Source organism: Anarhichas minor, unplaced genomic scaffold (genome assembly GCF_050575085.1).
Source record: "Anarhichas minor isolate MPS153535 unplaced genomic scaffold, ASM5057508v1 ptg000021l, whole genome shotgun sequence".
Taxonomy (NCBI): Eukaryota; Metazoa; Chordata; class Actinopteri; order Perciformes; family Anarhichadidae; genus Anarhichas; species Anarhichas minor.
The window spans coordinates 1,927,705-1,955,650 of NW_027466467.1; the positions used below are offsets into that span (position 1 = coordinate 1,927,705).

The window sequence follows — 27,946 nt, forward strand, 5'->3', positions numbered from 1 at the left end:
GCTGTTGCTGCTGGTGGGTCTGGTTGCTGGAGGTACGTCGTCTCCGTCAGGGGGACGCAACACTGCAGCAACAGTCTGGTTGCCGCTGATGATGTCGCTCAAGTCTCTCTCAGGTTGAAGCAACACTGCGGTCGATGCCCGTCATCATCGGCCTCATAAACAGTCCGTGATCGTCGCGCTATAACGGGCTAACCGAACGGTCTGTCGGTGTCTTCTGGTCCGTCGGTTGTCGGTCGTCTGACCGGGTGCTGGTCCCGGTGACTCACCGTCTCTCCTCCGTCTCTCTGCTGCTCACTGCGGCGCGCGGCCCGGCGGCAGGAGACCGGGTTACCATGGCAACCGGCCCGCAGCAGGATGACGGGAAATTCTTCAACCGACGACGACGATGACGATGATGATGATGATGATGCACAGCAGAGAGGATCGATGACGTGATTAATCACCTGATCAGTTCATAAACCTATATATGTAAACACACTGATAGTAAATAAGTAAATAAGTAAATAAATAAGTAAATAAATAAATGAATAAAATATATAACTTTTTGTATCTCATCTGTATCTATTTCTTATCTATTTATTTTACTTTTTTTCGATAAAATTATTTTATATTATGTTTTACATCTAATTGTTTTATTTTCTCAGTGGAATGTATATTTGTTTAACGTGCTTGTTCTCTATGTTTTCTTACTGTTGTAATTTTAATATTTTAATAGCTGTAGTTTCATATTTCAAGAAATTATACCACATTTGATTTTGTTCCTCCAAAGTAAGAAGTAAAGAACTTTGCTGCGATGGAGCTTCATGTTTATCTCAATTTATCTAAAGCTGAGACGATTTCTATTGCTTGTGAGTTGAAGTTATAAATTAATAAAAACAAAGGAAACGGTATTATATGCACGTTCTTACTGTAACAAGCCCTGTTTGTTGTATTTATTTTATATAAATATTAATTATATTGTGGTAACTACTATTGTTGATGTTGTTTTCCTTTTTCTGACATGGAAAAGTCACAAAAACAGTTATTGTTCTGGAATACAGTTGACATACTTTTATAAATATATTGTATATATTTTTGTATGTATATATATATATAAATATATTCAAAATATATATATATATATATATTAAATAATACGAGTATAAATTAAAATGAAAACTTTGCGGAACCGTAGCTTCGGGCTGTTGTTGCAGGTCGGGTGGGAACTGTGTGTGTGTCCTTTGTTCGGGTAGGAACAGTTCCGCTGGCTGGTCGTCACTTCCTGTGAATCTCTGATAAAGACGAGCCTGGCGGTTTCTCCGCGGGTCAAATTTTTTTGGGTTTGTTCGGTGAATCCGGCGTGAATCGGGGCCATCAGAACCGCAAACATGGTGAGTGTTTACCGGGCAGACTGTCCGCGGGCTGCCGGCCTCTTGGGTCTTTAAATGTATACCGGATTTTACGGTTTTATTTTAATAATAGCGGGAGTTTGAATGGACGTCGGTTGAACGTCGGTACAGAGCTGCAGCAGCCCGCGGAGTCAGGAAGTTGTTCAGTTTATTAGAAACCACATCAGTAATAAGTTTAATTTACTGTTAACCGGTTTGTCCCGTTAACAGGTTTCTGTGTAACGTTATTAAGTTAACAGCCGTTAATTTACCCGGTTAGGCCGGAGTGTTTGTTAGCAGTTAGCTTCTAAAGTTAGCTCCTCGGCGTTGTGATTACGTTGTTCTCATGACTTAAAAGTATCTACGGTTGTTTTTAAGCAGCACATTAACATTGTCGTTACATTTACCGGTTAATGTTTGTTCATACCGAGGAGACCAACGTGCACTAACGTTCTACAATAGGCCAACGAAGCTACGAGCTAACTGTTCACTTGTTTTAAAGCTAGTTTAATGATTATCCGCACGTGTCGACATTAATGTAAACTATAATAAGTGTTAGAGTTTATCTACACGTATGTGTTACGATATATTCCTTTAATAAATAGGCTGGTGAAGCCTGTTGTCTTCACCAAAGTATGTTTATTTGTAGCACAAGAAATACTTGACTAACAAAATGAAGATTTGTGTACTTGTAAACTCTTGTTTTTCGTGCATGCTTCAACGTAGAATCAATGGAGTAAATGCTTGATGCAGATTGAAGCCACGTTTAACACCAATAGCTATACATCAAAACGCTCGACATAACTCCTGCTGTATAATCCATTTTATACACAAGAATAAAGAACATAAGCTCTGTTATAGTTTGATTCAACTGTCTTTCTCTGTCCTTTTTTTATTGACCCAAATAAGTAAAATTAACTTTAAATCGGTATCCAAGAATGAATCACCATTATAGATATTTTGGTTTTTGGGTCTGAGCTGCTGTTACATCCCGAAGTCACTCTAACAAATGCAGAGATGATCTTAAATACACAAACCAGCTGTGACATCGTGATGCTGTAGGAATAGTCTGTGGTGTTGATTATGACGTCATATTAATGCCTGTCTCTGATTGGTTCCTCAGACGGTGGGTAAGAGCAGCAAGATGCTGCAGCACATTGACTTCAGGATGAGGTGCATCCTGCAGGACGGCCGAATCTTCATCGGCACCTTCAAGGCCTTCGACAAGCACATGAACCTGATTCTGTGCGACTGCGACGAGTTCAGGAAGATCAAGTAGGTCCAAGACTCTGGGTCCAACAGGGTCGGCTTGTTATTGAACACACGATGCAACTCAGCGGCCGTTACTGTTGGGTCCGCTGGTTCTGGTGTGGTAGAGCAGAGAAAACTGTAAAATGAACGGGTAGAGGTGCCTGGAGGTCCGTAGTTGGGGCCCCGGGGTCTTCTGCTATACTGTTCTTAAGGGTAGTTAGAAGTAACTGTGAGGCATGCTGGGTAATAAGGCCTGTCTGTGGACCGTAATGAATGAGTTGTTTTGTTTTTTTGTCGTCCTGCAGGCCAAAGAACTCCAAGCAGCCGGAGCGAGAAGAGAAGAGGGTTCTGGGTCTGGTTCTGCTGAGGGGGGAGAACCTTGTCTCTATGACGGTTGAGGGCCCGCCTCCTAAAGATGTAAGTGGAACTCTGTAGCCAATAGGAGACAGACCTGTGGTGATGTCATCAGAATTACTGTCTTAAAAAAATTCATTGTTTGAGTTTTAAATCATGTTTCAATCACAGATTATTATTTTTTAAAATATTTGTCAACTTTAAACTTTATTTCATATTTACGGAACTGCTGTTTGTTAAACCCCTGTCTCTGTGTGTGTCTCTCTCTTTCTCTCTGTCTCTCTCCCCTCTCCAGACCGGCATAGCTCGTGTCCCGTTGGCGGGCGTGGCTGGTGGTCCCGGTGTGGGTCGTGCAGCAGGTCGTGGTGTCCCAGCAGGAGCTCCGATGCCTCAGGCTCCGGCCGGACTCGCCGGGCCCGTCAGAGGGGTGGGCGGTCCTTCACAGCAGGTAAATACAACGACGACTGCTCTACATTCAGCTGTGTGTGCTCAGGTGATGACAACTTCCTGTGTTTCCAGGTGATGACGCCACAGGGCAGAGGGACGGTTGCGGCGGCAGCAGCAGGAGCGAGTATCGCAGGTGCTCCCACACAATACCCACCTGGACGAGGAGCCCCGCCCCCGATGGGCAGAGGAGCCCCGCCTCCTGGTGAGTGGGCATGTGATGTCATGAACCTGACTCCTGTGTACTGATTGGTTGAGGCCTGACTCCTCCTGTGTACTGATTGGTTGAGGCCTGACTCCTCCTGTGTACTGATTGGTTGAGGCCTGACTCCTCCTGTGTACTGATTGGTTGAGGCCTGACTCCTCCTGTGTACTGATTGGTTGAGGCCTGACTCCTCCTGTGTACTGATTGGTTGAGGCCTGACTCCTCCTGTGTACTGATTGGTTGAGGCCTGACTCCTCCTGTGTACTGATTGGTTGAGGCCTGACTCCTCCTGTGTACTGATTGGTTGAGGCCTGACTCCTCCTGTGTACTGATTGGTTGAGGCCTGACCCCCCTTCTTCTCCCCTCCCTACAGGTATGATGGGCCCACCCCCTGGCATGCGGCCACCGATGGGTCCTCCAATGGGGATGCCTCCTGGTCGAGGTGCTCCGATGGGGATGCCCCCCCCGGGCATGAGGCCGCCGCCCCCTGGCATGAGAGGTAAGCCTATTGGATCATAGCCTCATTAATCAAATCGGATCACAGCCTCATTAATCAATCAATTCCGTGTGAACACACCATGTGACCTCTTCTGTTGTTGTTTTTTTTTTTCTTTAGGACCGCCTCCTCCCGGCATGAGACCGCCCCCCCGGCCCTGAGGAAGCCCCGCCTCCTCACACTCACTTGTTGTATAGATCTTTTTTTCTTTTTTTTTTTTTAATCCGTTTTGTGTTTTTTAAATAAAGTTTCTTCAGGATGGTTTGATTTCAGCTCGGCTGTCTGTTCATTTTCTATGGTAACCAGTTCAATAAAAGTCTGGAGTAACAGCCAATCACAACGCAGATTACATCATTAATATTTTATATTATACCGAATAGTTTAAAGATTCAATTTATACAGTGTCAAATTATAACAGAAGTTAATAATGAGACACTTTTAATAGTGAGCTGGTCTAGACCAACATTCTCAGAATATTTATTTAAACAATCAAGACCTCAAATTATAAATGCACTTTGCCTCAAGTTGAGTGAGATCAAGTACAGAGAAGTAAGAAAATAAATATATAAAATGGCTTTCTTAAATTAATTTGATACCATAAAGTAACGAAAACAACTTTAGAGATTTCTTCTCTTTTACAAGTTTCAGTGATTTAGAGTTTTAGTCTGAACTGCATTTATGTTTTAACTTCCCCAATATTGAGGACAACGTCATCAGTTCCTTAAACTGAGTCACAATGAAGAAATGACATGTTCTAAACTTTCACAAAATACATTTATTCACATCAAAATGAATCCTCAGTCTTATGAAGACGTTTGTTAGATCTCACTTTGGATCTTGAAGTGGAAATATGTCATTTTACAACTTTCTCAACTTTTACAACTCGACATTCTTTTAGAACATATTTTCTTCTTTCAGGGTAAATTACATTTTAATAGGAAATTAAAATCAGGATGGTTTTGGCCTTACTTTGTTGAATGATGAGAAATTAATCACAGAGCTCCTCATGTAATATCGGTTTTCATTCATGAAATGAGCAACAGCCCAAATCCTGTGAGTCTCCATCCCTCGTGTGTCTGTAGTTTCACTCTGGAGCTGTAGAATATGAAAAGTAGCGCTTAAGAACCCAATTAAAGGGTTCAAACGATCCCCTTTAACACGACTCGGGTCTAATTAGCAATTAAGAGGGAGATTAGGAAATTAAGGTTCAACAGAAAGTAAACTTTAACCTGATCCACCTGCTGGTCTGACTGAGTTCTTCAGAGACCAGGGCAAAGAGGGCACATTTTATTTAATATCAATGTGGATTTTTAAAATTATTCAAAGCTTAATTCTAGTTGATCTGGTGATGTCATAGAAATCCTCATAAATACAAATGTAAGAATCAGCTGAGTCACTGTTCTCCAGATCAGAACCATGAAGTCGCCAGATAGACTCTGATGCATTAAGAACATGTAATAATGTGATGCAACGTGATCAATGAGTCTAGAATAAAACTTGCATACTTTTATTTTGAAAAGACAAACATCCGTGTGCAATAATAACAATAATAATGATTACATTGCAAGCACAGATATAATTTGTCTACAGACTACAACATATATTGAAAAAACAACAACATCCGCGTCAGCCGGTCAGTTCAACAGTCACGTGGGTGGAGGGGAGTCATGTGACCGGCTGCTGTTATGTGACCTGCTTTAATTCTTCATTATCGGCAGTTGCAGTCACATCATCTCCGCACCTGAACGAGAAATCAGGCAGACGACGGACAGACAGACAGACAGACGAGGTGAGTGTGTTTTCTAATCTCAGCTTTGTTTTCACTAAACTTTGTTGTGTTTGTTGGCGTTTAGTCCGATCCAGCTTGTTTCCGGGTTAGTTTATATAATCCTTGAATCTAAACTCTGGAATTATTTATTTATTATTTATACATCTATACATTATATATGTATTAGTCTATGATCTAAACAAATGAAACTGACTGTACTTGTGTGAGAGACAGTCTGTCTGACAATGAAACTCGTTTTCTGCCAAACTTCATTCAGTAATCTGTACATTTTATATTTCTGCATCGGGTGAACGCTTTAGGAACTTCAGGTAAAAACGTGGAAAACAAATTCTGAATGACAAACGTTTTGTCGTAAATTCCGCACAATTTACAAAATCAACCACAAACGTTACTTCCTGTTAGCATCACGTGTTTTGTCTCGTTCCCTCACCTGTTTTGTTGCGCCCTCTGGTGTGTTTCTCCCGCTTCTGTCTGCATGGCTGCAGAGATGTTGTTAGCCCAACTTATTTTAAGAGTACAACAGTATTTTAATATACATTCTCTCACTCTGACTCCAACTGGCTGAACAAAGCGCATCCATTTCTGCACGCTTATCCTTTGCATGCAATACTTCATTTAAAAAAATAAATAAATAAATAAAAATAAATAAATAAATAATAAAAAAATAATACTAAAACAAAAAAAAATAAATATAAAAACACCGCAAATTAAATGTGTATTTCTTGTGTAAACAGGATCACTTGATTCATCCAGACTGATTCATATTGTGAATCAGTAACTTCATGCGATGCATTCGGCTCATAGAAACTCGACCACAAGCGTTACTGTTTTATTATTATATTACATGTTTGAGATCTGGTTTCGTAACCTCGCGTACTAGTGTCCTCTAGCTGCCTTATGACGTAGAGAGGAAACTAGTCGTGCACCCGCTCTCGTGCTGCCATTGGTTGTCTAACAAACGTCATTTAAAAAAAACAGTTTTAACAGGTGGATCGATACTTATAGTCTGCTGTACTGACATGAGACACATGGTGCATTCAGATCACATTAAACACATTAAAAAGCTAAAAGTACACAAATCTTTAATAATCACTCATTGTTTATTTAAACTTTAAACAAATACATGGAACCCTGAAATAATTCATGAAATATATAAATTAATGTGGCACAATCAACCAACAATGATTTATTAAAGGGGATTGATACTTTTTGCTTATTTCAATTTACTTAATTTCAGAACTTCTCACGATTGCCAGTTGCCCAGTTATTTCAACTAATGTAATGTTGTCAGTAGTCGTCTGTTGGGTGTTTATTATAACTTGAAGACGCTGTCATCACAGATGGATGTTTAATAAAGTTTCAGTGTTTAACGTCATCTTTAAACTCTTAATTGGAAGCCGGTTAGATGCTGCAGCCGAGTATTTAATATGAGATATGAAACTGTATTAACATGTTTATTGTCAGTGCTGTCAATTAATGTCAGTGATGTTGATGTCACTTCCTGTCTTTTTTTTCTTCAGATGCAGGTGGTGGTGTTGTGTTGCTTCCTGTTCTCTCTGCTGGGTGGTGATGATGCTGCTCCGGCTGCAGACGAGGTGAAATACCTGCCCGGTCTGCAGAAACAGCCGAGCTTCAAACAGTATTCCGGATACCTGAGTGTGGCCGATGGGAAACACCTGCACTACTGGTCGGTACCCAGAAACACACCTGGCACATCTGCAGCATTAGTTAATTTATTCCCGATACTTGTTGTTTTTTGTCCCTTAACCTGAATCCTAAAAAACCAGAGCTGTAACGAACTCGGGTGTGATGTCTATGAACCAGTGATTTAGTACTCGAGATCGGTCTCATGACTCAGACAAAAAACTCTGGAATTTATTTCAAGACCACAACTGCGTTGATGTCGTTATCCGATTTGTTAACGCCAATATCGTTAAGTGTGTCATGCAGTGCGGGACTTGTACTGGTCTGGTCTGGTCTTGGTCTCGACTCTTTGAATCAGGCGGCAACCTCCGGTTCTGCCGAGTGAAGCCGATGCAGAAGTGTCCTAAAACTTGCATTCTCTCTAGTGTCCACCGGGGACGGCGACTCTGGTTGTATAGAAGTCTATGAGAAAATGACTCTACTTCTCTCTTGATTTGTTACCTCAGTAAACATTGTAAACATGAGTTTATGGTCTCAATCTCTAGTTTCAAGTCTTCTTCAATACAGCATTTAGTACATTATGGTCCATTTAGAGTCAAACAGACCATGAAGCAGGGGATGCTTTAGGGCGGGGCTACTGTGATTGACAGGTCTCTACCAGAGACGTATACGGCGTCTCTACGTCACTCCTCATTCCAAATATGGTCACTTGATTTTAGAAAAAACATGGCAACAAAAATGAACCTGTCACCTGACCTGGTATACAGTCACTTGATTGTTCATGCTTCGCCTGTTACCACAGCATTGGAACATTGACCTGATTGTTACATTGATGGAACACTGGAGCATCTGAAGACCTGTACCTCCACCTTGGTGTCTGACACGTCCACTTGAGCTCACCTGAGTGTTGGTGGTAATGTCCACCTGTGTTGTTGTTGTTGTCTTCAGGTTCGTGGAGTCCCAGAATAAGCCGCCCTCTGACCCGATGGTGTTGTGGTTGAATGGCGGCCCCGGCTGCAGCTCTCTGGACGGACTGCTGACAGAACATGGACCCTTCCTGGTGGGTAACCTCTTGACTTCGCCCACCTGTGATGTCACAGGGTCACCTGCTGAACTCTGACCTCTTGTTTCAGGTCCAGGATGACGGAGCAACACTACAGTACAACCAGTACTCCTGGAACAAGGTCAGTTAATCGGTTACCTGCATGCCGTCATGTGACGATAGCATCCAGATTAACCATGTGACCAAAACTGCTTGACAGCTCATTGGCTAATAGTTGTAATCCATGGAAGCTGATTGGTTCACTGATTCCGTACAGATTGCCAACGTGTTGTACCTGGAGTCTCCAGCAGGGGTCGGCTTCTCGTACGCTGATGATAAGAACTACGTCACCAACGACACGGAGGTCAGTGACGCGCCTGAAACCCCGGCTCCCGATTGGCTCACAGGTGTTCACTGTTGGGTGTGTTAAGGTGTTTTTGTTTTTTCCTCCTCAGGTATCGATGAACAACTACTTGGCTCTGAAGGAGTTCTTCCGTCTGTTTCCAGAGTACAGCAAGAACGAACTTTTCCTCACCGGTGAGAGTTACGGAGGAATCTACATCCCGACTCTCGCCGAGAGGGTGATGGAGGACGCCAGTCTAAACCTGCAGGTACACACAAATACTGCAGTACTACACAAATACTGTAGTACTACACACAGATACTGTAGTACAAGGTGAGTGATAGTGGGCACCAGCCTTAACCTAGCGACGCTGCATTATTGCGGGGCCTCTGTATTGTAAAGTGTCCGATCACTGTTGTTTTTGTGGGATGCTAACATTAGCAACCATATCATGCTAGCTGTTGTCTCACCTGCAGGGCGTTGCCGTGGGAAACGGGATGTCAAGTTACGAGATGAACGATAACTCTCTGGTGTACTTCGCCTACTACCACGGCCTGCTGGGAAGTCGACTGTGGACGGAGCTGCAGACCTTCTGCTGCAGCGACGGGAAGTGCAACTTCTACAACAACCCGAACGAGAACTGCTCCGCCAGCGTGAGTCTGGTTAAAACTAGGTCTGAACCAGTATATCTGATAAAACCAGGTGGCAGCCGGTCAGAAGCTGATTTATAGGTTTCGGGACCCGGTGTGAAGCTGGTTTATAAGTTTCGGACCCCGGTCCCGAGCCTGGTTTATAGGTTTCGTGACCCGGTCCCGATCCTGGTTTATGAGAACTGAATCAGGTTAAACCAGTTTGTTTCAGGTGTTTTGTTTCTTCTGCAGCTCGCTGAGGTTCAGGACATCGTCTACGCTTCGGGACTGAACATTTACAACCTGTACTCTCCTTGTCCAGGTGGAGTCCACCAGAGATTCGGGTAAGCTTCGACCTTTAACCTCGACTCATCAGGGGGAACACGTGTTACTGTTTAAATTTACACCAAATCTTAAACATGGATTCTGTAGCTGCTGCTGCTAGAAGCTCACCTGCAGCAGGTGTAGTCTGACCACAGAGCTCACAGGTGACAGAGGTTGACTTCCTGTTATTGATTGTCAGTATTGAACGAGATGAGCTGGTGATCAGAGATCTGGGGAACTCGTTCATCAACCATCAGTGGACGCAGCTGTGGAACCAGGTGTGTATGAAGTCAGCTGATGTCTTAACGTTAAAGTTTCTTCACCTGACGGTTGGATAGAAACCAGGTTCTCCTCTTACTGTGTGAGCAGAAGTTGCGAGGTCTGGCGTCTCTACACCTGTCCGTCCGTCTGGACCCCCCCTGCACTAACTCCACCCCCTCCACACTCTACCTGAACAACAAGTACGTCAAAGCTGCTCTGCACATCAGCCCCAAGGCCCTGGACTGGGTCATCTGCAGGTAACACACCTGAACACCACACACCTGTCCCACTACACACCTTGTTAACTCCAGTAACGTAGCTCTCTATGACATTATGAAGTGTTGTGATCTGTTTTTAATTTTAATATTGTATTTGTTTGTCATTCAGTTGTTTAACAAAGTTGTAAACTTATCTCTGCCTTTTTGTTTGCAGCTCTGAGGTGAATCTGAATTACGGTCGTGTCTACCTGGACGTGAGGAAACAGTACCTGAAGCTGCTCAGCGCTCTGGTCAGTGAACACAACACAATCTCCTCTTATCTTAAAGTCACATAGAACACAGCGAGTTCTCCAGTACGTAAGACCTCATTAAATAACATCAAGCCTGGTAAGTTGATCACTCGGTCAGTGTACAGGAGAAGCCTGTTTGAGACAAAGTGCTTCTCACCTGCAAAGTGTTTGCGATCAGGTATCATGTGATCGACATGACGGCATTTTTCTGCATTTACACGATGTCGGCAGAATTGGACAAACGGCGAAAAACGGTTTAACCCAAATTATTATCTTTTTAACAACTTGCTCCTATAAAGTACTTACTCCACTAGATACAATAAAGATATCATTTACTGTAAACACAAAACATTACAAGCCTACAAAATTAAAATCTTAGCAGGAACAGGAGGGGTTATGACCTTTTTGTGCTGAAAGGCTTTTAATGTGAAACATCTACAGGAAGTGTTTCACTGACGGTAGTTTAATGGTGAGAGTAATTATTTTGGTGTAAAACCAAATGGTCAAAACAATTGTATATTATGAACAATGACTCCTGACTGAATGTGAGTTCTGCTGGTGATTGGCTGATGTGTCCAGGTGGGTGTGGTTTTGTTTATCCAGGTGTGTGTGAGTCGTGTCCTTGTTGAAGGCGTTGTGTAACTATACACTACAGGTCTGTTGTACGATGGGCAGTGTGAAATATATTTGTTGGCTGGTGGCAGTCTGCATGTACTGTGTGCGTGCATGTGGACTGGCGACAGTCTGTGTATGTATGTTTTGTATTTTTATTTATTTTTTAACAGCAGACACTGTATGTTTCCAAGACAAATTTCCTTCAGGACAATAAAGTCTATCTTATCTTGTACAGAAGTACCGGGTCCTGGTGTATAACGGGGACGTGGACATGGCCTGTAACTTCATGGGGGACGAGTGGTTCGTCGAGTCTCTGAACCAGCAGGTAGCTGTGATCAGTCATGGAGTATTTTAGCAGATATGATCCATTTTAAAACGGCCTGGATCGACTCAGTAATTCCAGGTGTATTAACCCTGAGGTGTGTCTTGCAGGTGGAGGTCCTGAGACGTCCATGGCTCTACAACGACGAGGACGGTCAGCAGATCGGCGGCTTCGTCAAAGAGTTTGACAACATGGCCTTCCTCACTGTGAAGGTAAACGCTAATCTTCGTCAGCTGACCCTCAGGGATGTCATATTTATGCTGCTGATGACTTCCTCCTGTTTATGTTGCCTTGTAGCTTTCTTTTTTTTTTTCTTTTTTTTTTTAAAGAAATAGTCGTTAATTGTTTGAATTCTGCAGCTGACCTTTGACCTCTGTTTTCCTGTAGGGTTCTGGTCACATGGTTCCATCAGATAAACCAATCGCTGCCTTCGCCATGTTCACCAGGTTCATTAAGAGACAACCCTACTGACCCTCTGCTCTGTTTCGACTCTTCATGCTGCCGCACTTTGATTTGTTTCTTATTCTCACTGCCAGACAAATTGTCAAAGCCCTGGCAACCTGATTATTGTTGCAGGAAATAATAATAAAAAAAGCCTCAACCTCACATAACTGACTGGTGACACGTTGCAATGGAAATGAGCACTGCAGTCTGCACTCATGTTTTTTTGAATGTGAAACTTCTTTTGCTGGATTTTATTTTTTTTATAAATGGTGATGACGAGGGAAGAAAATAAAGTTTTAACTGTCACTTGTGTTTTCATTTCAACTGGAAATTATGATTTTTATCGATCAATAACATTTCAGAAAAGTCCATGTTTTTAAATGAAACGACTATCGATTAATAATAATGTAGTTGCAGATAAATTAATTTCTATTGATCAGGTAGTTGACTCATTTTTGCAGCTCTAATTACTGAGTAAAGGTTGTCTGATCCCCATCTGTGTGTTCCAATACTCTCTTACTATTTAGTATGCTGAAAGTACCAGGATGTTCTACATCAGGTCGCATCTTTCAGTATCTAAACAGTTGGCTATTCTGACCCAAAATCCTTTGCGCTGCAGATCTATATGAGCAAGAGCACACGCATCTAACCCCAAATTCATCTAATTCCACCAATTTCTGTGCAGGCCTGCAGCCTCCATGTTTGTAGTCCTCTACAGTTTGCAACATTAGCATTGTAGCGGCAGCAAGAGGACCAGAGAGAACATGGCACCGACCAATGAGGAACACTGAACAAGAACCTCAATTTTCTGCTTTAATTTGAATAGTTTCTCTGTCTCTGCCCTGTCTGTCCGAGTACAGATTAACCGAGACAACTGTTCATGTTGACTCGTCAGTTAGTGTTTGTTTATTGTAAACTGACACTGAGGTCCCTCCTGTTAAACTGGAACTAAAGTTTCCACCTGAGCCAGAAGGCGGCGGCAGCAGCAGACGGTCGGTTCAAGTTTAGAGTTTTGACTTTCAGAGTAACCTGACTGTTCAGTAACAAACACACACCTGTATGTCAACACAGACTGCTCGCCTGAAGCTCATTCACCTGGACTCACCTGTGCAGGTAAGACACTTTTTATTCAGACATTAAATCAGACACTTTGAACTTTTAAAATATTAAGTTCACTAGTGCTGGTGCCTCAGCTGGACTGGGTTTAACGGTGGGGGGGGGACCGGTTGATAAGTTTAGAGAGAGATAGTGGTTTTGGCTGAAATGTTTACAAATGGCAACCAATCAATGCTGACTCAGCTGATCCTAAAGTCATCTGAAGCCCTGTTCGGACCTCTCGGTCTCGAGTGACCACTTGTGATCGGACACTTCTCAGTTCTGTATGAAAATATATTAAAATGAAGCACTTGAGTTACCCTTTAACCTTACTGAAAAATGATTAAAAAAAACACTTTACTTAAACTGTCCGTCTGTCTCTCTGCCTGTCTGTCTCTCAGGTGAGCAGTGATTGACAGGCCATGGACCAATCACTGTCTAGTGGGCGGGGTCATGTGAGCGTGCTCGGTTGTTTCCCGCCCTCTGTGGGCAGAGATGTTGCTGTTGCCATAGTGAAGCCCCTGAGAGCTGGCCTGGGAAACCCTGACACCCGCAGTCTGCTGCGCACAGACAGACAGGTGTGTGTGTGTGTGTGTGTGTATGACCTCTATGGAAACTTAAATACACACTGGTGTTGATATGTAATCAGTTCAGTGTTGGATGAACAATTGTAGTTGAGTGTAGAAATCATTCACTGGCCTCGACTACCAGCTGCAGTCTGCACACCTGTATGCACGTGCTTAAAAGGAACCAGTGTGTTGACACAACACAGTTCAACATCACATCAAACTACGTCCTGCACAACAGTCCTACAGGTGAATCTACACAAACATCACGATTTATTACAGGACTGTACAGACCTAGTTGGAGCCAGGTGTTCCTAATAAACTGGACACAGAGAACGTGGGAACTGAAATTACATCACGGCAGCTAGATGCTAACAATGATTGGTTAAGTTTGTTTTTTCAGGTGAAGTGGACAATGGAGGTGTTGTGCTACGGTTTGACTCTCCCATTGGACGGTGACACCGTCAAACTCTGTGTAGACATCTACACTGATTGGCTGATGGCCCTGGTTTCCCCGAGAGACTCCATCCCTCCTCCAATCAGCAGAGAGCCCAATCTGTACACCCAGAAGATTCTCCGAAGCCTGTACAGCCTGTTCCTGTCCAGGTAGACTGTCACACCTGGACTGAACCTCTGATGGACATCTCAACACCAGAACCCATGACTTTTAATGACCCTGTGACCTTTGATGAATGATTAGAAGGTTCCAGTGGAGTTTTAGGAGGTCCAATGGTGCATCAAGAGGCTCCTGTGGTGCATTAAGAGGTCCCAGTGATCTTTTAGAAGGTTCCAGCCGTGCTTAGAAGGTTCTAGTGGTCACAGAGGAGGCCCTAGAAGTCCTTCATTTGGTTTAAGGGTCCCTGTCTGAAGTTTAAATGGTTATTGAGTGGTTCTAATCATTGTTTTGGAGGTCCCAGTGGTCATTGAAGGGATTCTTGAATGATTGTAGCTGTCTTTTAGGAGATTAGGACTAGAGACCCTTTATGTGGTTAGCTGCCACTGCCATGGCGCCCTGTGATGGCTGTATTCGTCTTTTGGGGGTTCTAGTGGCTCAGTCTCTGGTGGGTAGTTTATGTGACTTTGTTCTATGCATCACTTTGTTTTTGTTTGTAACTGTAATATTAGAGAAGAGGGTTCTTGTAGGCGACACCTGTTGTCCCATAATTCAATTCACTCATTGAAAGTTAATAGTGGTGAGAAGCCCCTCATGCCAATGCATGTGTAGCATGCAGTGATAGCTGATGATATATATTCATAAAATGAACTTGTGTCTTCCTCGTCCCCCCTCTTCAGGTCGGACCAGGGGAGTCCGGTCTACATATCTCTCTGTCAGCAGGTGTTGTGTGCAGTTCAGTCGTTGGCCAGAGACAGCGCTGTGATGAGCAGAGACACCTGGGACACTCTACTGAACTTTCTGCTCTGCGTCAACCAAACCATGCTCGCAACAGGTGAGCCTGTGACCCCCGCCCATTTGTCTCCTCACCTGTCTGTCTCTCACGCACCTGTGTCTCTCTCATAGACCTGTCTCTATCTTTCACCTGTCTGTCTGTCTCCTGTCTTTATTCTCACTTGTTTCTGTCTCTCTCTCTCTCTGCAGCCGGTTTATATGATCAGTTATCTTACCTTTCTGTCTCAGAATCACCTTTATTGGCCAAATACTTGTGCACATACAAGGAGTTTGGCAGCAGTGGATATTTTGGTGTTAGAAGGCAATTGACAGAGTATGTCCGATGTTCAGTGTTCATCAAGGTGACGACCTGAGGGAAGAAGAAGAAACTGATCTTCCTGAAGTCCTCTTAACAGTTTTAAGAGCGTTCAGTTTCAGCTGATCACCTGTCTCCGTCTCTGCAGGCGGCGTGTCGGAGCAGCTGTCTCACCTGTCGATGGCTGTGCTGTTTGAGGTCTGGTTGCTGTCTTGCTCTCGGTGTTTTCCGTCTCACTCTCTGTGGCAGACGGGCCAACAGATGTTGAGCAGCTGCAGACATCAGGCCGCAGTAGTGGAGCAATGGAGCCGAGTCATAGCCGCCCTGACCTCCAGGTTCACAACCACACAAACAAACAAACTGTGATAAAACGACAACTCTTCTTCCTGTAGTTCATTGTTTATATTTGTGTTGTCTGTTCAGGTTGTTGCTGTTGACCTTCGGTCCGTCCTTCCCGCACTTTAAAGTCCCAGATGAAGACGCTGCTCTAATCCCTGAAGACATGGACGAACACATAGTCCCTCAGACCTGGTTCAGGTTCCTGCACCTGCTCAGGTGAAGCCAAGGTGGCAACCTCCGGGTCTGAAAAGTGAAGCCAATGCTGAAGTGTCTTAAAACTTGCATTCCTTCTACTGTCCATCAGGGGGCGACTCCTCTGGTTATATAGAAGTCTATGAGAAAATGACTCTACTATTACCTCAGTAAACATTGTAAACATGAGTTTATGGTCTCAATCTCTAGTTTCAAGTCTTCTTCAATACAGCATGATGTTCATTTAGTAAATGATGGTCCATTTAGAGTCAAACAGACCATAAAGCAGGGGATGCTTTAGGGCGGGGCTTACTGTGATTGACAGGTCTCTACCAGAGAGATGTGTATATATATATAGATAGATAGATAGATAGATAGATAGATATAGGCCAATCACATCCCGAGATGCTCTTAAATCTCACTTCAATAAATCTCCTTTCAGTAACCCGGTGGATCTCAGTCGCCCTGTGGTTGTTGGTTCGACTCCTTCCTCCCATGAGGAGGCATCAAGAGGAGACAGTCAGCTGCCAAACATCTTCTTCAGAGCCATGAGAGGAGTCAGCACGCTGGTCGACGCCTTCCTGGGTACACTGACCTCGGACTTCCACCTAACCTCTGACCCCTGGGTCAGGCATTTAGTTCCTCACTCAGATGTCTGGAACATTCGTCTTCACAGAGATCTTAGAGCAATCAGCTTAACAAGTGGCTTAGACTACCATTCATTTGAAAAGCATGATATGAAAATTAAATTTCACAATAATGTGCTATTTCGTTAACTGGCATGAAGATGTAAAATCCGGGAAATAGTATTTACATATTTATTCATTCAGATTTTCTGACTTGTGTCCTAAATCATCAGCTTATAGACTTCCTTCCTTTCAGGTAGTCGCTGGTTTCACTTCCCCTTGAATATCAATGGAGATAAAATCCATCACTGTCAACATTTAATCACATTTATGTTGTGATATCTGCATTCAAATGTGGTTTACACACTCAAAGTGCTGTATGTTAATTAAGAGTAATGATGAGCTGATGATAATTTAATTTCACAGCCTAAGTGCTATTTTTATTTGAGTAACTTTTGACTGTAACTTGTGTTTCTACAGGTGTGACTGTGGTCAACAAAGAACCAACAGAGCAGCTTCTGCCAAGCACTGGTATCACACATTATATATATATATACAGTATATATGTATATATACACACACACACACACACACACACACACACACACACACACACACACACACACTGATATACACTGTTGTTGTTTCTGCTGTTGTGACAGTTTCTTTTGTTGCTGTGTTTCTCCAGGACTTACAACAAGGATCCATTTCAGAGACTGGTTGCCTTCTCTCGGTAAATCAGATTAACCTAAACTGATCAGGTTAATCCGATCAATAAGATAATCAAAGTAGAATCCTCTGACAGCCGAACCAGAACCAGACCTGGTCTGTTCTCTGTTGTACCCACGGGGCCAAATGTCTGGATTAAAGTTAATTTAATTGATAACATTGATTAAAACTAAACCTTCAGTCTTACCTGACATTTGGTTTTTCAGTTTGAGAATGTTTGTTTTCCACCTCGTCTCCTCTCAGGCGTTGCTGTGACCAGGAGCCCGTTCAGAGACCGCCACCCTTCCCACGGTAAGCCCCGCCTACCTGCCTCCCTATCCAGATTTGATTAGTGGTTTCGATCTGTAGAAACACCTGTTCTCTGGTGTCCTCAGGTGTCTCTCGACCTCGTTCTGGCAGTGCCCCTCCCATCCCGGTGAACATACTGAGCCTGCCCATCGCCCCTCCCTCCACCACCTCTCCCCCTCCACACAGCAAACAACTGAAACCTGTGAATGTTTCAAAGGCAACGAGCAAACCTCTTGCGGTACGACGTGTTTATTCGTGGAATTTTGGTATTTCCTAAAATATCCTCCCTTTTCCCTATAAGCCTCTTTACATAACGCTTTACCTGACTGGTGACATGACTCATTACCTGTCTTGGCACCGGACTTATTACCTGTCTGGATACATGAATGTTTACCTGTACCGGCACATGATTTTTTACTTTTCTGGGTAAATTACTTTTTACCTGTCCGGGTACATGACTCATTACCTGTCCGGATACATGACTCATTACCTGTCCGGGTACATGACTCATTACCTGTCCGGATACATGACTCATTACCTGTCCGGGTACATGACTCATTACCTGTCCGGATACATGACTCATTACCTGTCCGGGTACATGACTCATTACCTGTCCGGGAACATGACTCTTTACCTCTCCGGGAACATGACTCATTACCTCTCCGGGTACATGACTCATTACCTCTCCGGGTACATGACTCATTACCTCTCCGGGTACATGACTCATTACCTCTCCGGGAACATGACTCATTACCTCTCCGGGAACATGACTCATTACCTGTCCGGGAACATGACTCTTTACCTGTCCGGGAACATGACTCTTTACCTGTTAGGGAACATGACTCTTTACCTGTCCGGGTACATGACTCATTACCTGTCCGGTTACATGACTCTTTACCTGTCTGGGTACATGACTCATTACCTGTCCGGTTACATGACTCTTTACCTGTCCGGTTACATGACTCTTTACCTGTCCGGGTACATGACTCTTTACCTGTCTGGGAATATGACTCTTTACCTGTCCGGGTACATGACTCTTTACCTGTCCGGGTACATGACTCTTTACCTGTCTGGGAATATGACTCTTTACCTGTACAGGTTCACTTCTTGTCCTGGTATGTTTGAGCCATATTTCTTATGGGGCTTCATTCCTCTCTCCTCTCAGGCATCTTCCTCCCCCCATCACTGGAAGTTGTCCTCACCTCCTCCCCCCTCCCAACCCCCTCTGTGCTCCTCCCCCAGACCCTCCCCGTCCCCACTCAGGTGTAACGTGGACTCCCTCCTTCACCTGTTCGGTGACTGGCTGTTTGATGCTGCTCTGTTCAACAGAGACTCTGGCCTGCCCAGTCAGTACTCTAATTACACATACTGCACACAGTACAACACATTCTGCACACAGTACTATACATACTGCACACAGTGCAACACATACTGCACACAGTGCAACACATACTGCACACAGTGCAACACATATGACACACATTACAGGTTCTTCATACACTGTGTAGTGTTACTGTCACCATTCACATGATGAACTCTCTTTGTGTCTTCTCCAGCCGGTCATGGTGATGTCACTGTGATGTCAGCGAGGTGGGCGGCTGGTAGAGCCGAGGCCTGCGGGACACTTTGCAGGATCTTCACCTGTAAGAAAACTGCAGAGGACATCCTGTCTGTCTACCTGTCCAGGTACATACTGTATGTCTTAACACTTTTCCAGGTGCAGACCTCTCTGTACTACTATATAATCTGGTGACAGTTGTTGTTCTGTCTGTCTTTAGTTTGTAGTAAACTTCCTCACATTTAAAACTTGTGTGTGTTCTTCTCTCCTCTGTCCAAACTTCAGGTTCTACCTGGTTCTCCTTCAGGGTCTGCAGGTGTCGGAGGAAGTGTGTCCTCCTGTTCTGGCCTCCATCCTGCTGAACTCCACCTGTCTGTTCTGCTGTGACCTGAAAGGAGTCAACCTGCTGCTTCCCTCCTTCATCTCAGCTGTGGAGAAAGTGCTGCTCGACAGGTACAATTACTGCAAATACCACAATCGCTGTGAATACTAGTATTATTACTGTAGACACTGCTTCTTTAAATACTTGTACTGCAGAACAGTTCTGCTGCTGTTGGCGTCACAGTATAATGAAGCTCAGTGAGTCTCACCTGGGCCAGGTGACTCTGGACTGCTGAGATTTATAGTCTCTCGGTTCTGGGGAAGAACCATCTAAGATTCTGTTGTGATTGTTTTTTATAAAACATAATTAGAAGAAAATCTAGTGCTGGAATTCTTACAGTCAGGGGTCAGCAGACCCCGGCCTCTGACGTCACACAGACCCCCATGTCTCCAAGTCCATGTCTGAGTTGGACCCAGAACCCTGTGGGTACCGGCTTGTTTTACCAATGAGCCTCAAATCTCAGATATTTTACTTACGTAAAGTAGTAATACTTCGTCCCAAGTAAAAGTCATGCATTCAAAATTGTATAATTATTGATGCATAAATGTGTTCATCACTTTAATTCTGTGGCTGTTAAAGGTGGAGCACATTACTTTATACACTGCTGGGTAGTTTAATCTATGAGTCTCTTGTCCAGAGACCTGTTGATGTTTAAAGGTTTTGTGAGTCCGGTGGATTTGAGGCGAGCCTCCATCCTGGTCCTGCTGACCATGCTGCCCCTCCCTCTGCAGTTTGGATCCGTCCGATCAGAGGTAAGCTTTTATCCACCCTTTTAAAAACCAACACACACACCTGTGCAAACCTGAGCTAGACCTCACAGGTGAAGTAAGAACATCCAATAATAACCAAGTAGAGAGTAACAGTCAGCTGTGTGTGTGTGTGTGGATTCAGGTGTTATTGGACGGGCGGTTCAATGGTGACGATGTCACAGGTGGTAGCTTCCTGTCTCTGAAGCCCCGCCTCATCGGTGTTCTGATTGGAGCTCTGCAGACGGAGACAGACACCTCCAACACACAGATAATACTCGGTCAGTTACAGATCCTGATCATTCATTCATTTATTCATTGTACTGTTCTTACTCTGTCTGACTTAATTGTTTTTATTTTGGCGGTCTCTACTGTGTTTACACACTCAGAGCTCAGACAGTCTGAATGATTTCTGTTTTGTGTAGCGGCCATGTTGAACCTGGTTCAGGACTCGGCTCTGATAAAGGCTGCAGGACAAACTCAGAAGGTGAATCAACTCACATATACTGACATTTACTGGAACTCTATTTTAAGAACAGATAAACATAATTAGATAACAGAAATAAATAACTATTTAATGTTTTAGGTCACTTTTTAGGTTGACTATTAACCTTTTTATTCTGCCTATTTCGTGGCGACATCCATGAAATTAAATCATCAAATTCTGGTTCATGTCTTAATATTAAACATTCTCTAAATGATCTTTACTGCACAGGGTTTTGTTGTCTTTCACATACTCTTGATGTAAGATGTGTTACATGTCACGGTACATCATGTGGTATTTATGGGATGCCTGGAATTATAGATAATATTTGGGACTGAATTATTTATAACAATCAGCCTGCAGGTGGTGCCAACAGGACTTTACACTGTTCCTGTGTTTTTTTCTTTTATTATCAGGAGAAATTAATACACTTCATCTACTGTTGTTTCCAGGAAACGGAGTCCCAGCAAGGTGGAGCCAGATTGACCGGGGGAACCAGTGGACCCAGTGGACCCAGTGCAAATAGATGGACCAGAGGAACCAGAGGTTCATTTTGACGATGATTTTAATTAATTTTAAATTAATTTTATAACATTGACCGTCATGTGATGGAAATCTGAGAGCAACTATCTGATTTTGTGTGTGTGTGTGTGTGTTTGTGCGTTCTTGCTTGCGTTGCTATGGTAACCAGCCGTCCAGTCAGACGCAGCAGGGATCCTGTGGGTTCAGTTTGTGCGTCTGCTGACTCAGCGTCTGACGGCTCAGTGGAGGAATGACTCAGCAGTTTGTCTCTCTGCACTGGAAGTACTGGGAGGACTGGCTAAGGTGGACACACACACCTACACACACACACCTACACACACACACACACACACACACACACACACACACACACACACACACAGACCCTAAACTAATTGTAAATGTTACTGTGACCCTCTCTCATCATCCTGCAGGTGGAGGTGAGTGTGGAAGAGAGTGAGAGGAGGCGAGCCGTCACTTCAGTCTGTTGTTACATCGTGTTTCAGTGCAGTCGTCCTCCTCCACTTCACTCCAGAGATCTGCACTCCATCATCGTCGCTGCGTTCTACTGTCTGAACGTCTGGTTATCTCAGCACCCCACCTTGCTCGACCACCAGGTAACAAACAGTAATGCAACTAGCAGCCATACAATGAACAGCCATGCAACTAACAGCCATGCAACTAACAGCCAAGTAACTAACCAGCAGATAACAAACAGCCAGGAAAGTAATCAACTGACCCGGCTGGTCTTATACCCAAGTTCTCCCACACAACTTCGCTCCTCTGGACCGGCTCTCAGTGACTTTTCCAATCTGATTGAAGACCCTGGTACTTGCCTAATGGCTCAAGCCTACATCCAGGATATGATCAAACCTTACACTCCTGCCATTCCACTGCACTCTGCTAATGCAAATCGGCTTGCTGCTCCCTCACTGTAAAAGGTAATTTACCGACCGGTAATTAACTAACCAGTAACTAGCAGCCAGGTAACTAATTAATAGGTAACTAAATGTATAAGAATTTTTGCTGAAGGGAGGTGTTTAAGACCTTCAGCCAGAGGTTCCAAGCTCACCCTCACAACATTTTTGGGTTTAACTGGTTTGTCCGACAGCCTCCGCTGCCTACGGATCCAACTCACCACCAGGTAGTGATCAGCCGGCAGCGCTTCTCCTCTCTTCACCCAAGTGTCCAAGACATACGGCTGCAGATCTGATGATACGACCAGAAAGTCAATCATTGGACTTTAGTTTATGTGGCGCATTGTGGTGGTTGTCTACTGCAGAAGGTCCTCTTGTGTGAGCAGCCCATGGTGGAGAGGCTGAGAGTCATTGACCATGACAACACCACCAATAAAGAATCCAGCTTTACCTCCAGGACAGCGCCAGCCTTCACGCTGATCTTGTTGATTCTATTGGCGTTGATTATCCTCCCCCTGCTGCACCAGCACACCACAGCAAAGAAGATAGCAGGAAGAAGAGTCGGCTCTGTCCCTTCTTGTTCTTAGCTCGGTCCAGCTTGCTGTCCGGATGTACTCCCAGGTCTTTGTAGTCCTGCACATCCACCCTGGTTGGAAACAACTTTACTGTTTACTTCGTCTTGCCAGTCTTTGACTGCAGGTGGTTCGGCTCACACCGCTTAACAATGGAGTGTACAATGCCCCTGTTCTCAGCATCTGTCACTTCGACTAGTTAGAGAACTTCTGCAGAAAGCGGGTCCTGGAGTTGTAGCTGAAGTCGGAGGTGTAGAGGCTGAACAGAAATGGTGACTGTGGTGTGTGTGTGTGTGTGTGTGTGTGTGTGTGTGTGTGTGTGTGTGTGTGTGTGTGTGTGTGTGTGTGTTTCGTGACTTCTATATATGTAGTTATGCTGTTTTTTATCTTTTTTAGGAGTGTTTGTTGGAGGTCTTGGAGATCGTGGAACTGGGAATTTCAGGCAGTAAGTCCAGACAGGAAGAGGAAGTGAGGTGTAAAGAAAAGAAAGAACTGAACCCCGCCTCTCTGAGGGTGAAGGAGGCTGCAGAGGCCACGCTGAGCTGGTGAGCAAAACAAACACACGTGTAAAGGTATTAGGTGTTTTAAAATAAAGTTGATATTTCTTAAATGAAGGAATACCTTTTTTTCATCTCCACTACCTTAATCACGTGAGTAATATGAGCAGAGTTCACATATTTGGCCCATCTTGTGTTAGATAAAAAGTACATTTTCACAAGTAATTGTGTAATTAGTTTTGTATGATGATGATGACCAGCTGTGGTGGGACAACATGTACTTGTATGAAACATGTGTAGTGGGACACAGTTTTTGACCTCATGTTGCCATGATTATTATTGTTGTTAAAAGTGAAAGTATGAGCTGAAATGAAGGCCGAAATATCTGTTAAGTGAACCAAGTTTGAGTTGCCTTGTCTTAATCTGTAGTTGCCATGTACACATGTTACAGCAGACTTAAGTCGAATGCCTCATTCTAAAATAAGCCCAACCCAAACATTATCTGCAGAACTTATTACAAGTCTGATCTTTACTCATATCTCAGTGTTATGCAGGTTTCGGGGGCCTTCCCATCTCTCGGAGGCCTACTGGGTGAGGACGCTGTGATTGGCCACTCCAATTTGAGTGACAGCAGTATGAAGAACTTCAGATATTTTGTGGTGGACCGCTCGGTCATCTTATCCATGCTGGAACAACCACAGGGACCTGAACAGGGTCAGTCCTGATTCACTGATCTTGAACCATGATATAGACAGAAACACAGACCTTCATACAGCCGGAACACGATGAAACTAAAAAGCTCGCTGACTCTTCCCCTGTCATCAGTCAAAGATTTCAACATGACAAAATCAAATTAACCTCTAAATTAGATCACACTCAACAGTGTTTAACAGCATTTGATGAAACAAACTGATGTAGCTTCCTTTCACTGCTCTTTTGTTTCTTGATGTTTTTGATTTATTTTCTGTCGATCAACTAATACATCAGTCAACTAATCCTTTTAGATATAAAGACAACAATCCTAATGTTTTGAATGGTGTGTGCAGCGCCATGTCCGTCACTCACAGTGCTGATCAGAGGTCCGTCAGGAGGTCACACCTGGACTCTACAGCTCCACCTGCAACCCAGAGAGGGAAGAACAGAAACACAGGTGACCACTTCCATCAATGACCACATACAATAAAAACACAAACATAGTGTGTTTGTCAGGCTTGAGATCAGTATTCAGTATTTTCTGTCTGTTGATCGTCTGTAGCAAACCTTGATCCCAGAGCAGCATGATGTGGCCCAGGAGGATGCTGGGATACGATGTGGTGTCAAACATCAGCTGTTTCCTGAAAACATTGACAGAGTTGCTTCAGTTAAAGTAGATCTGAGTATTCCAGCTCTGCATGAGACCGTTACTGAGGAGGTACGTACTTGGTCCAACCCAGATCCAAACCCTGCCGATTGTTCATTTTACCTTTATTTCTTTACCAGTGGTGTTCCTCAGGGATCACGTTTAGGTCCTCTTCTTTTCACTTAATTGTCTTGCTAATATTAAAATCTGGATGTCACAGAACTGTCGGGAGCTAAATTAACGTCAGACAGGTGTTTAGCACCTGCTCAGGTGTGGGTAAATTACCAGTTAGGTATAAGCTCCTCCTCCTCTGACAGGTGCAGCAGCAACTGGACCGTCTGCAAGCAGCGTTGAAGTGGCAGCGACAGGTGGAGGCTCGGCCGCAGGTGAGCGGACGCTCAGTTGTCATGAAGACCTGCAGGCCGCCGCATCCAATTACCAACTTCCAGACAGCGAGACTCTTCCTGTCCCACCTGGGCCTGCTGACACCTGAGACCTTGAAGGTACCAAGGACACGGTGGAGATAGATTTTATTGATACGTTTAGACCTGTCTGTAGTCACAGCCATCTGTCTCTCCTTTCTCCCTCTCACTTGTCCTCGGTAGAGTCCAGGTACCAGCGGTGTCCCAGCTCAGCTGGTGTCTCTGGACTCGTCACTTCCAGGTTTCTCTGAGGATCTGAGACATTTGGACCAGCTGCCATCCAGAAACTGTGACTCCGCCTTCATCTTTTACATGAGAGCAGGACAGAGGACAGCTGCTGAGGTCAAATTTACTCTGTGTTTTAGTTGTTTGCTTCCAGCATGTGACATAGTTTCCTTGTTGGTTGATGATTTGGTTTGATTGGGTTGGTGTTGTGGTCCTGAGTCTGTCCAGGTTTCCCTGGCCTGGCTTCATCTCTTACGTCTAGATCACACTACACAACATCAGCCCTGATTTTCCACTCACTGACAATTGTTTGAACTTCCATTAAAAGAGCCCCAGATCTGAGGACAAATCACCAATGGCTCAGCCCTCGCAAATTAGGGTTTGAGCAAACCGATAGGCTCGCCGCTGCATCGCAGAGACATTCCAGATATCTGACATGCTAAATATCTGGACCTGTTGGGGAGTCTATCGGGGAGAGACTCGCGATCACAAGACAGCCAGTTGTGGAACAGTGCAGCAATCTGACAACTTTGAAAGTTGTGTAGAGAGAACTTTGCTTAACTTTGTCTTTGTAGATTCTGAGGAATGTAGAGTTCAGCTGCAGCGTCCAGTCTCACTTCCTGGACTTCCTGTGGTCTCTCGGTCGGCCAGTGGAGATGGGGCGACTACGACAGGGGGGCGGGTTCAACACCAACAGTTCAGGTCAGTGCTCTGATTGGTCACTTCTCAACAACAGGACACTGTCAGGGGTCAAGTGGTTACCTGTGGTCAATCTGTTCTCCTTCATCCTTAATTGGTTATTTTTGTTTTTTTTAGAATTCCCTGCTGTGCTAGGTGACAGTGGAGGGGGCGTTTTTAATGGACAGAGGTTTGTCCTGATGTACACCGACACTCTGACAGAGATCACCTTCATCGTACCCTCATCATCACACAGTGAGTGTCTGATGATCAAAGTGCTAAAGTCAGTTAGCTCCTAGGTGTTGACCATATAAGGAGAGATGTGACCATTTAAAGAGAGGCGGTACCACATAACAAAGTGTGAACATACAAGGTGAAGTGAGACCATTTAAGGAGAGACGTGACCATATAAGGAGAGGTGGTTCCATATAAGGAGATGTAGGCCGTATAAGGAGAGGTGTGACCATATAAGAAGTGTGGCCATATAAGGTATTTACTTATTATTACATATTAAATTGTTAATTGTGTTTTTATTTAAAGTGTCTGATTTGTCGAAGAGTCCGGAGGAGGCGGAGCCTCCAACTGGGGTGCCATCCAACCTGCAGAGTCTTTTTGAGCCCAGCAGAGACTCCACCCCCGTATGGACCTTCAGTATTAAAGCTTTTTCACTTATCTTTCTGTGTGTCAGTCTCTGACATGTCCGTCTTTTCTCTCTGTTTGTCCGTCTCTGTCCAGAGTTCTCCAGTTGAAGACTTGAAGTCTTTTCGTTTTGAGTTGTCGTCTGTTGGCTCTGAATCTAAACTTCTGATAGTCTGGGTCGAACGCTTCGAGGATATCGGTAACTAACTTTAGATAAACAGTATAACCACTAACAAACGTTAGTTGATATTATAGTTAACTAGTATTAGTAAAATTTTACGTTGAGACGTTGTAACTTTGTGTTTTCAGAGAGCTTCCCTCTATCTGACCTGCTGTCGGGGACGAAGACCGAAACACCGACCAGGTGAAACACACAAATACACTTTTACAAAGAGCCTCAGACTTAGTAGTAACAAAACCGTCTTTCTGTCCATTGTTAGTATTTCAAACGTCCAGCTGATCTTCGTCCATCCTCTGAAGACCGGACTGTACCTGATTCGTTTCATTGGAAACACGACCAGCAAGTTCAGTTCGGTTGTCCCATTGGTCAACGGGAGTGTGGTCAGCAAGAGGTCTTTGGGTATGTCTGACTGACGGTGAAAAATCTATAAATAAATAAATAAGAGTTTATCTTTTAACTCCTTTATTGTCTGTAGATTTAATCAGTTTTTGGTTAAAGAAGTCCGTTTTGTCTTCGTCTCATCTTCATTGTGGAATAAAAACCTTATAATATAAAATATTTTCATTAATGAATCACGATTTGAAGAAGGACGTCGTTTCTTTCTCTGTCTCCAGGTTTCCTGGTCAGAGAGACCGTGATCAACTGCTGCCAGCGGCGCCGGTTGGAGAGTGACTCCGCCCCTCCGTCCCATGTCAGAAGAAAGCACATGATCAATGACATCATCCTTCGTTATCGCAGCCGCCGCTCTGAGCCCGCGTTTTACGCCGCCCTGTTCCAGGAGCCCTGAACCCCCCCCCACCCTCCTGACCTTTAACCTCTCTGACCGACGTGTGATCCTGTTGATCCAGCCAATCAGGATCAACGGTTCCTGTCGTTAAAAAAGTTTTTTTGTGTGCGATGATGTCATGGTGTTAGCTGAGTGGTGATGTCACCTGAGAGGTTTTAATAAACTGTGTGGAAACCTCTGGTGTCTCTGCGTGTGTGTTCCTGTACAAACCTCACGTTCTGATTGGTCCTCTGGTGTGATGTCATCGATTCTATTCAAAGGGGTCTTTTTTTTTATTGGAAAGAAAAGTTTCATCAGCAATGTTGCCAAAGTCACATATTAACAAAGTTGAATATTTATACATTTGATTGAGCCAATCACAACCTCTTCCTCTTCCTCCTCCACTGGTAGTCATGGTTACCGCCTTCAGATCATCCTGTTA

General features: G+C 44.1%; 3 protein-coding genes across 3 annotated transcripts; all 3 read left to right on the forward strand.

The window, feature by feature from the left end:
* Positions 1 to 1,228: 1,228 nt before the first annotated feature.
* snrpb (small nuclear ribonucleoprotein polypeptides B and B1) lies at positions 1,229 to 4,389 on the forward strand. The gene is made up of 7 exons (XM_076095926.1): positions 1,229 to 1,370; positions 2,491 to 2,642; positions 2,924 to 3,035; positions 3,268 to 3,420; positions 3,492 to 3,621; positions 3,995 to 4,120; positions 4,238 to 4,389. The coding sequence occupies exons 1-7, from the start codon at positions 1,368 to 1,370 to the stop codon at positions 4,276 to 4,278; spliced, it is 717 nt and encodes a 238-aa protein (XP_075952041.1). The 5' UTR covers positions 1,229 to 1,367; the 3' UTR covers positions 4,279 to 4,389.
* A 1,367-nt stretch (positions 4,390 to 5,756) lies between these two features.
* On the forward strand, positions 5,757 to 12,344 carry ctsa (cathepsin A). The gene is made up of 14 exons (XM_076095925.1): positions 5,757 to 5,906; positions 7,427 to 7,593; positions 8,499 to 8,610; positions 8,684 to 8,734; positions 8,870 to 8,956; positions 9,048 to 9,197; positions 9,406 to 9,588; positions 9,817 to 9,908; positions 10,088 to 10,166; positions 10,258 to 10,406; positions 10,582 to 10,657; positions 11,508 to 11,597; positions 11,705 to 11,806; positions 11,982 to 12,344. The coding sequence occupies exons 2-14, from the start codon at positions 7,427 to 7,429 to the stop codon at positions 12,063 to 12,065; spliced, it is 1,422 nt and encodes a 473-aa protein (XP_075952040.1). The 5' UTR covers positions 5,757 to 5,906; the 3' UTR covers positions 12,066 to 12,344.
* A 1,211-nt stretch (positions 12,345 to 13,555) lies between these two features.
* On the forward strand, positions 13,556 to 27,525 carry LOC142954797 (ral GTPase-activating protein subunit beta-like). Its single transcript, XM_076096052.1, has 32 exons — positions 13,556 to 13,711; positions 14,103 to 14,305; positions 14,993 to 15,147; positions 15,551 to 15,737; positions 15,826 to 15,957; positions 16,376 to 16,518; positions 17,040 to 17,090; positions 17,248 to 17,292; positions 17,502 to 17,579; positions 17,663 to 17,811; positions 18,742 to 18,922; positions 19,133 to 19,262; positions 19,420 to 19,587; positions 20,154 to 20,268; positions 20,408 to 20,543; positions 20,688 to 20,749; positions 21,199 to 21,292; positions 21,438 to 21,571; positions 21,703 to 21,885; positions 23,154 to 23,302; positions 23,799 to 23,968; positions 24,301 to 24,404; positions 24,510 to 24,665; positions 24,911 to 25,096; positions 25,199 to 25,357; positions 25,816 to 25,936; positions 26,057 to 26,173; positions 26,459 to 26,556; positions 26,654 to 26,756; positions 26,867 to 26,921; positions 26,998 to 27,137; positions 27,353 to 27,525. The coding sequence occupies exons 1-32, from the start codon at positions 13,556 to 13,558 to the stop codon at positions 27,523 to 27,525; spliced, it is 4,233 nt and encodes a 1,410-aa protein (XP_075952167.1).
* The last annotated feature ends 421 nt before the right edge of the window (positions 27,526 to 27,946 follow it).

Coding starts and splice junctions, on each gene's coding strand:
- snrpb (XM_076095926.1), top strand. Junction 3,036..3,267: donor AGGGCCCGCCTCCTAAAGAT/GTAAGTGGAACT, acceptor TCCCCTCTCCAG/ACCGGCATAGCTCGTGTCCC. Junction 3,622..3,994: donor CAGAGGAGCCCCGCCTCCTG/GTGAGTGGGCAT, acceptor CCCTCCCTACAG/GTATGATGGGCCCACCCCCT.
- ctsa (XM_076095925.1), top strand. CDS start 7,427: ATGCAGGTGGTGGTGTTGTGTTGCTTCCTGTTCTCTCTGCTGGGTGGT. Junction 8,735..8,869: donor ACCAGTACTCCTGGAACAAG/GTCAGTTAATCG, acceptor GATTCCGTACAG/ATTGCCAACGTGTTGTACCT. Junction 10,167..10,257: donor GGACGCAGCTGTGGAACCAG/GTGTGTATGAAG, acceptor CTGTGTGAGCAG/AAGTTGCGAGGTCTGGCGTC.
- LOC142954797 (XM_076096052.1), top strand. CDS start 13,556: ATGGACCAATCACTGTCTAGTGGGCGGGGTCATGTGAGCGTGCTCGGT. Junction 20,750..21,198: donor CTGCAGGACAAACTCAGAAG/GTGAATCAACTC, acceptor TGTTGTTTCCAG/GAAACGGAGTCCCAGCAAGG. Junction 23,303..23,798: donor GCAGAGGCCACGCTGAGCTG/GTGAGCAAAACA, acceptor CTCATATCTCAG/TGTTATGCAGGTTTCGGGGG.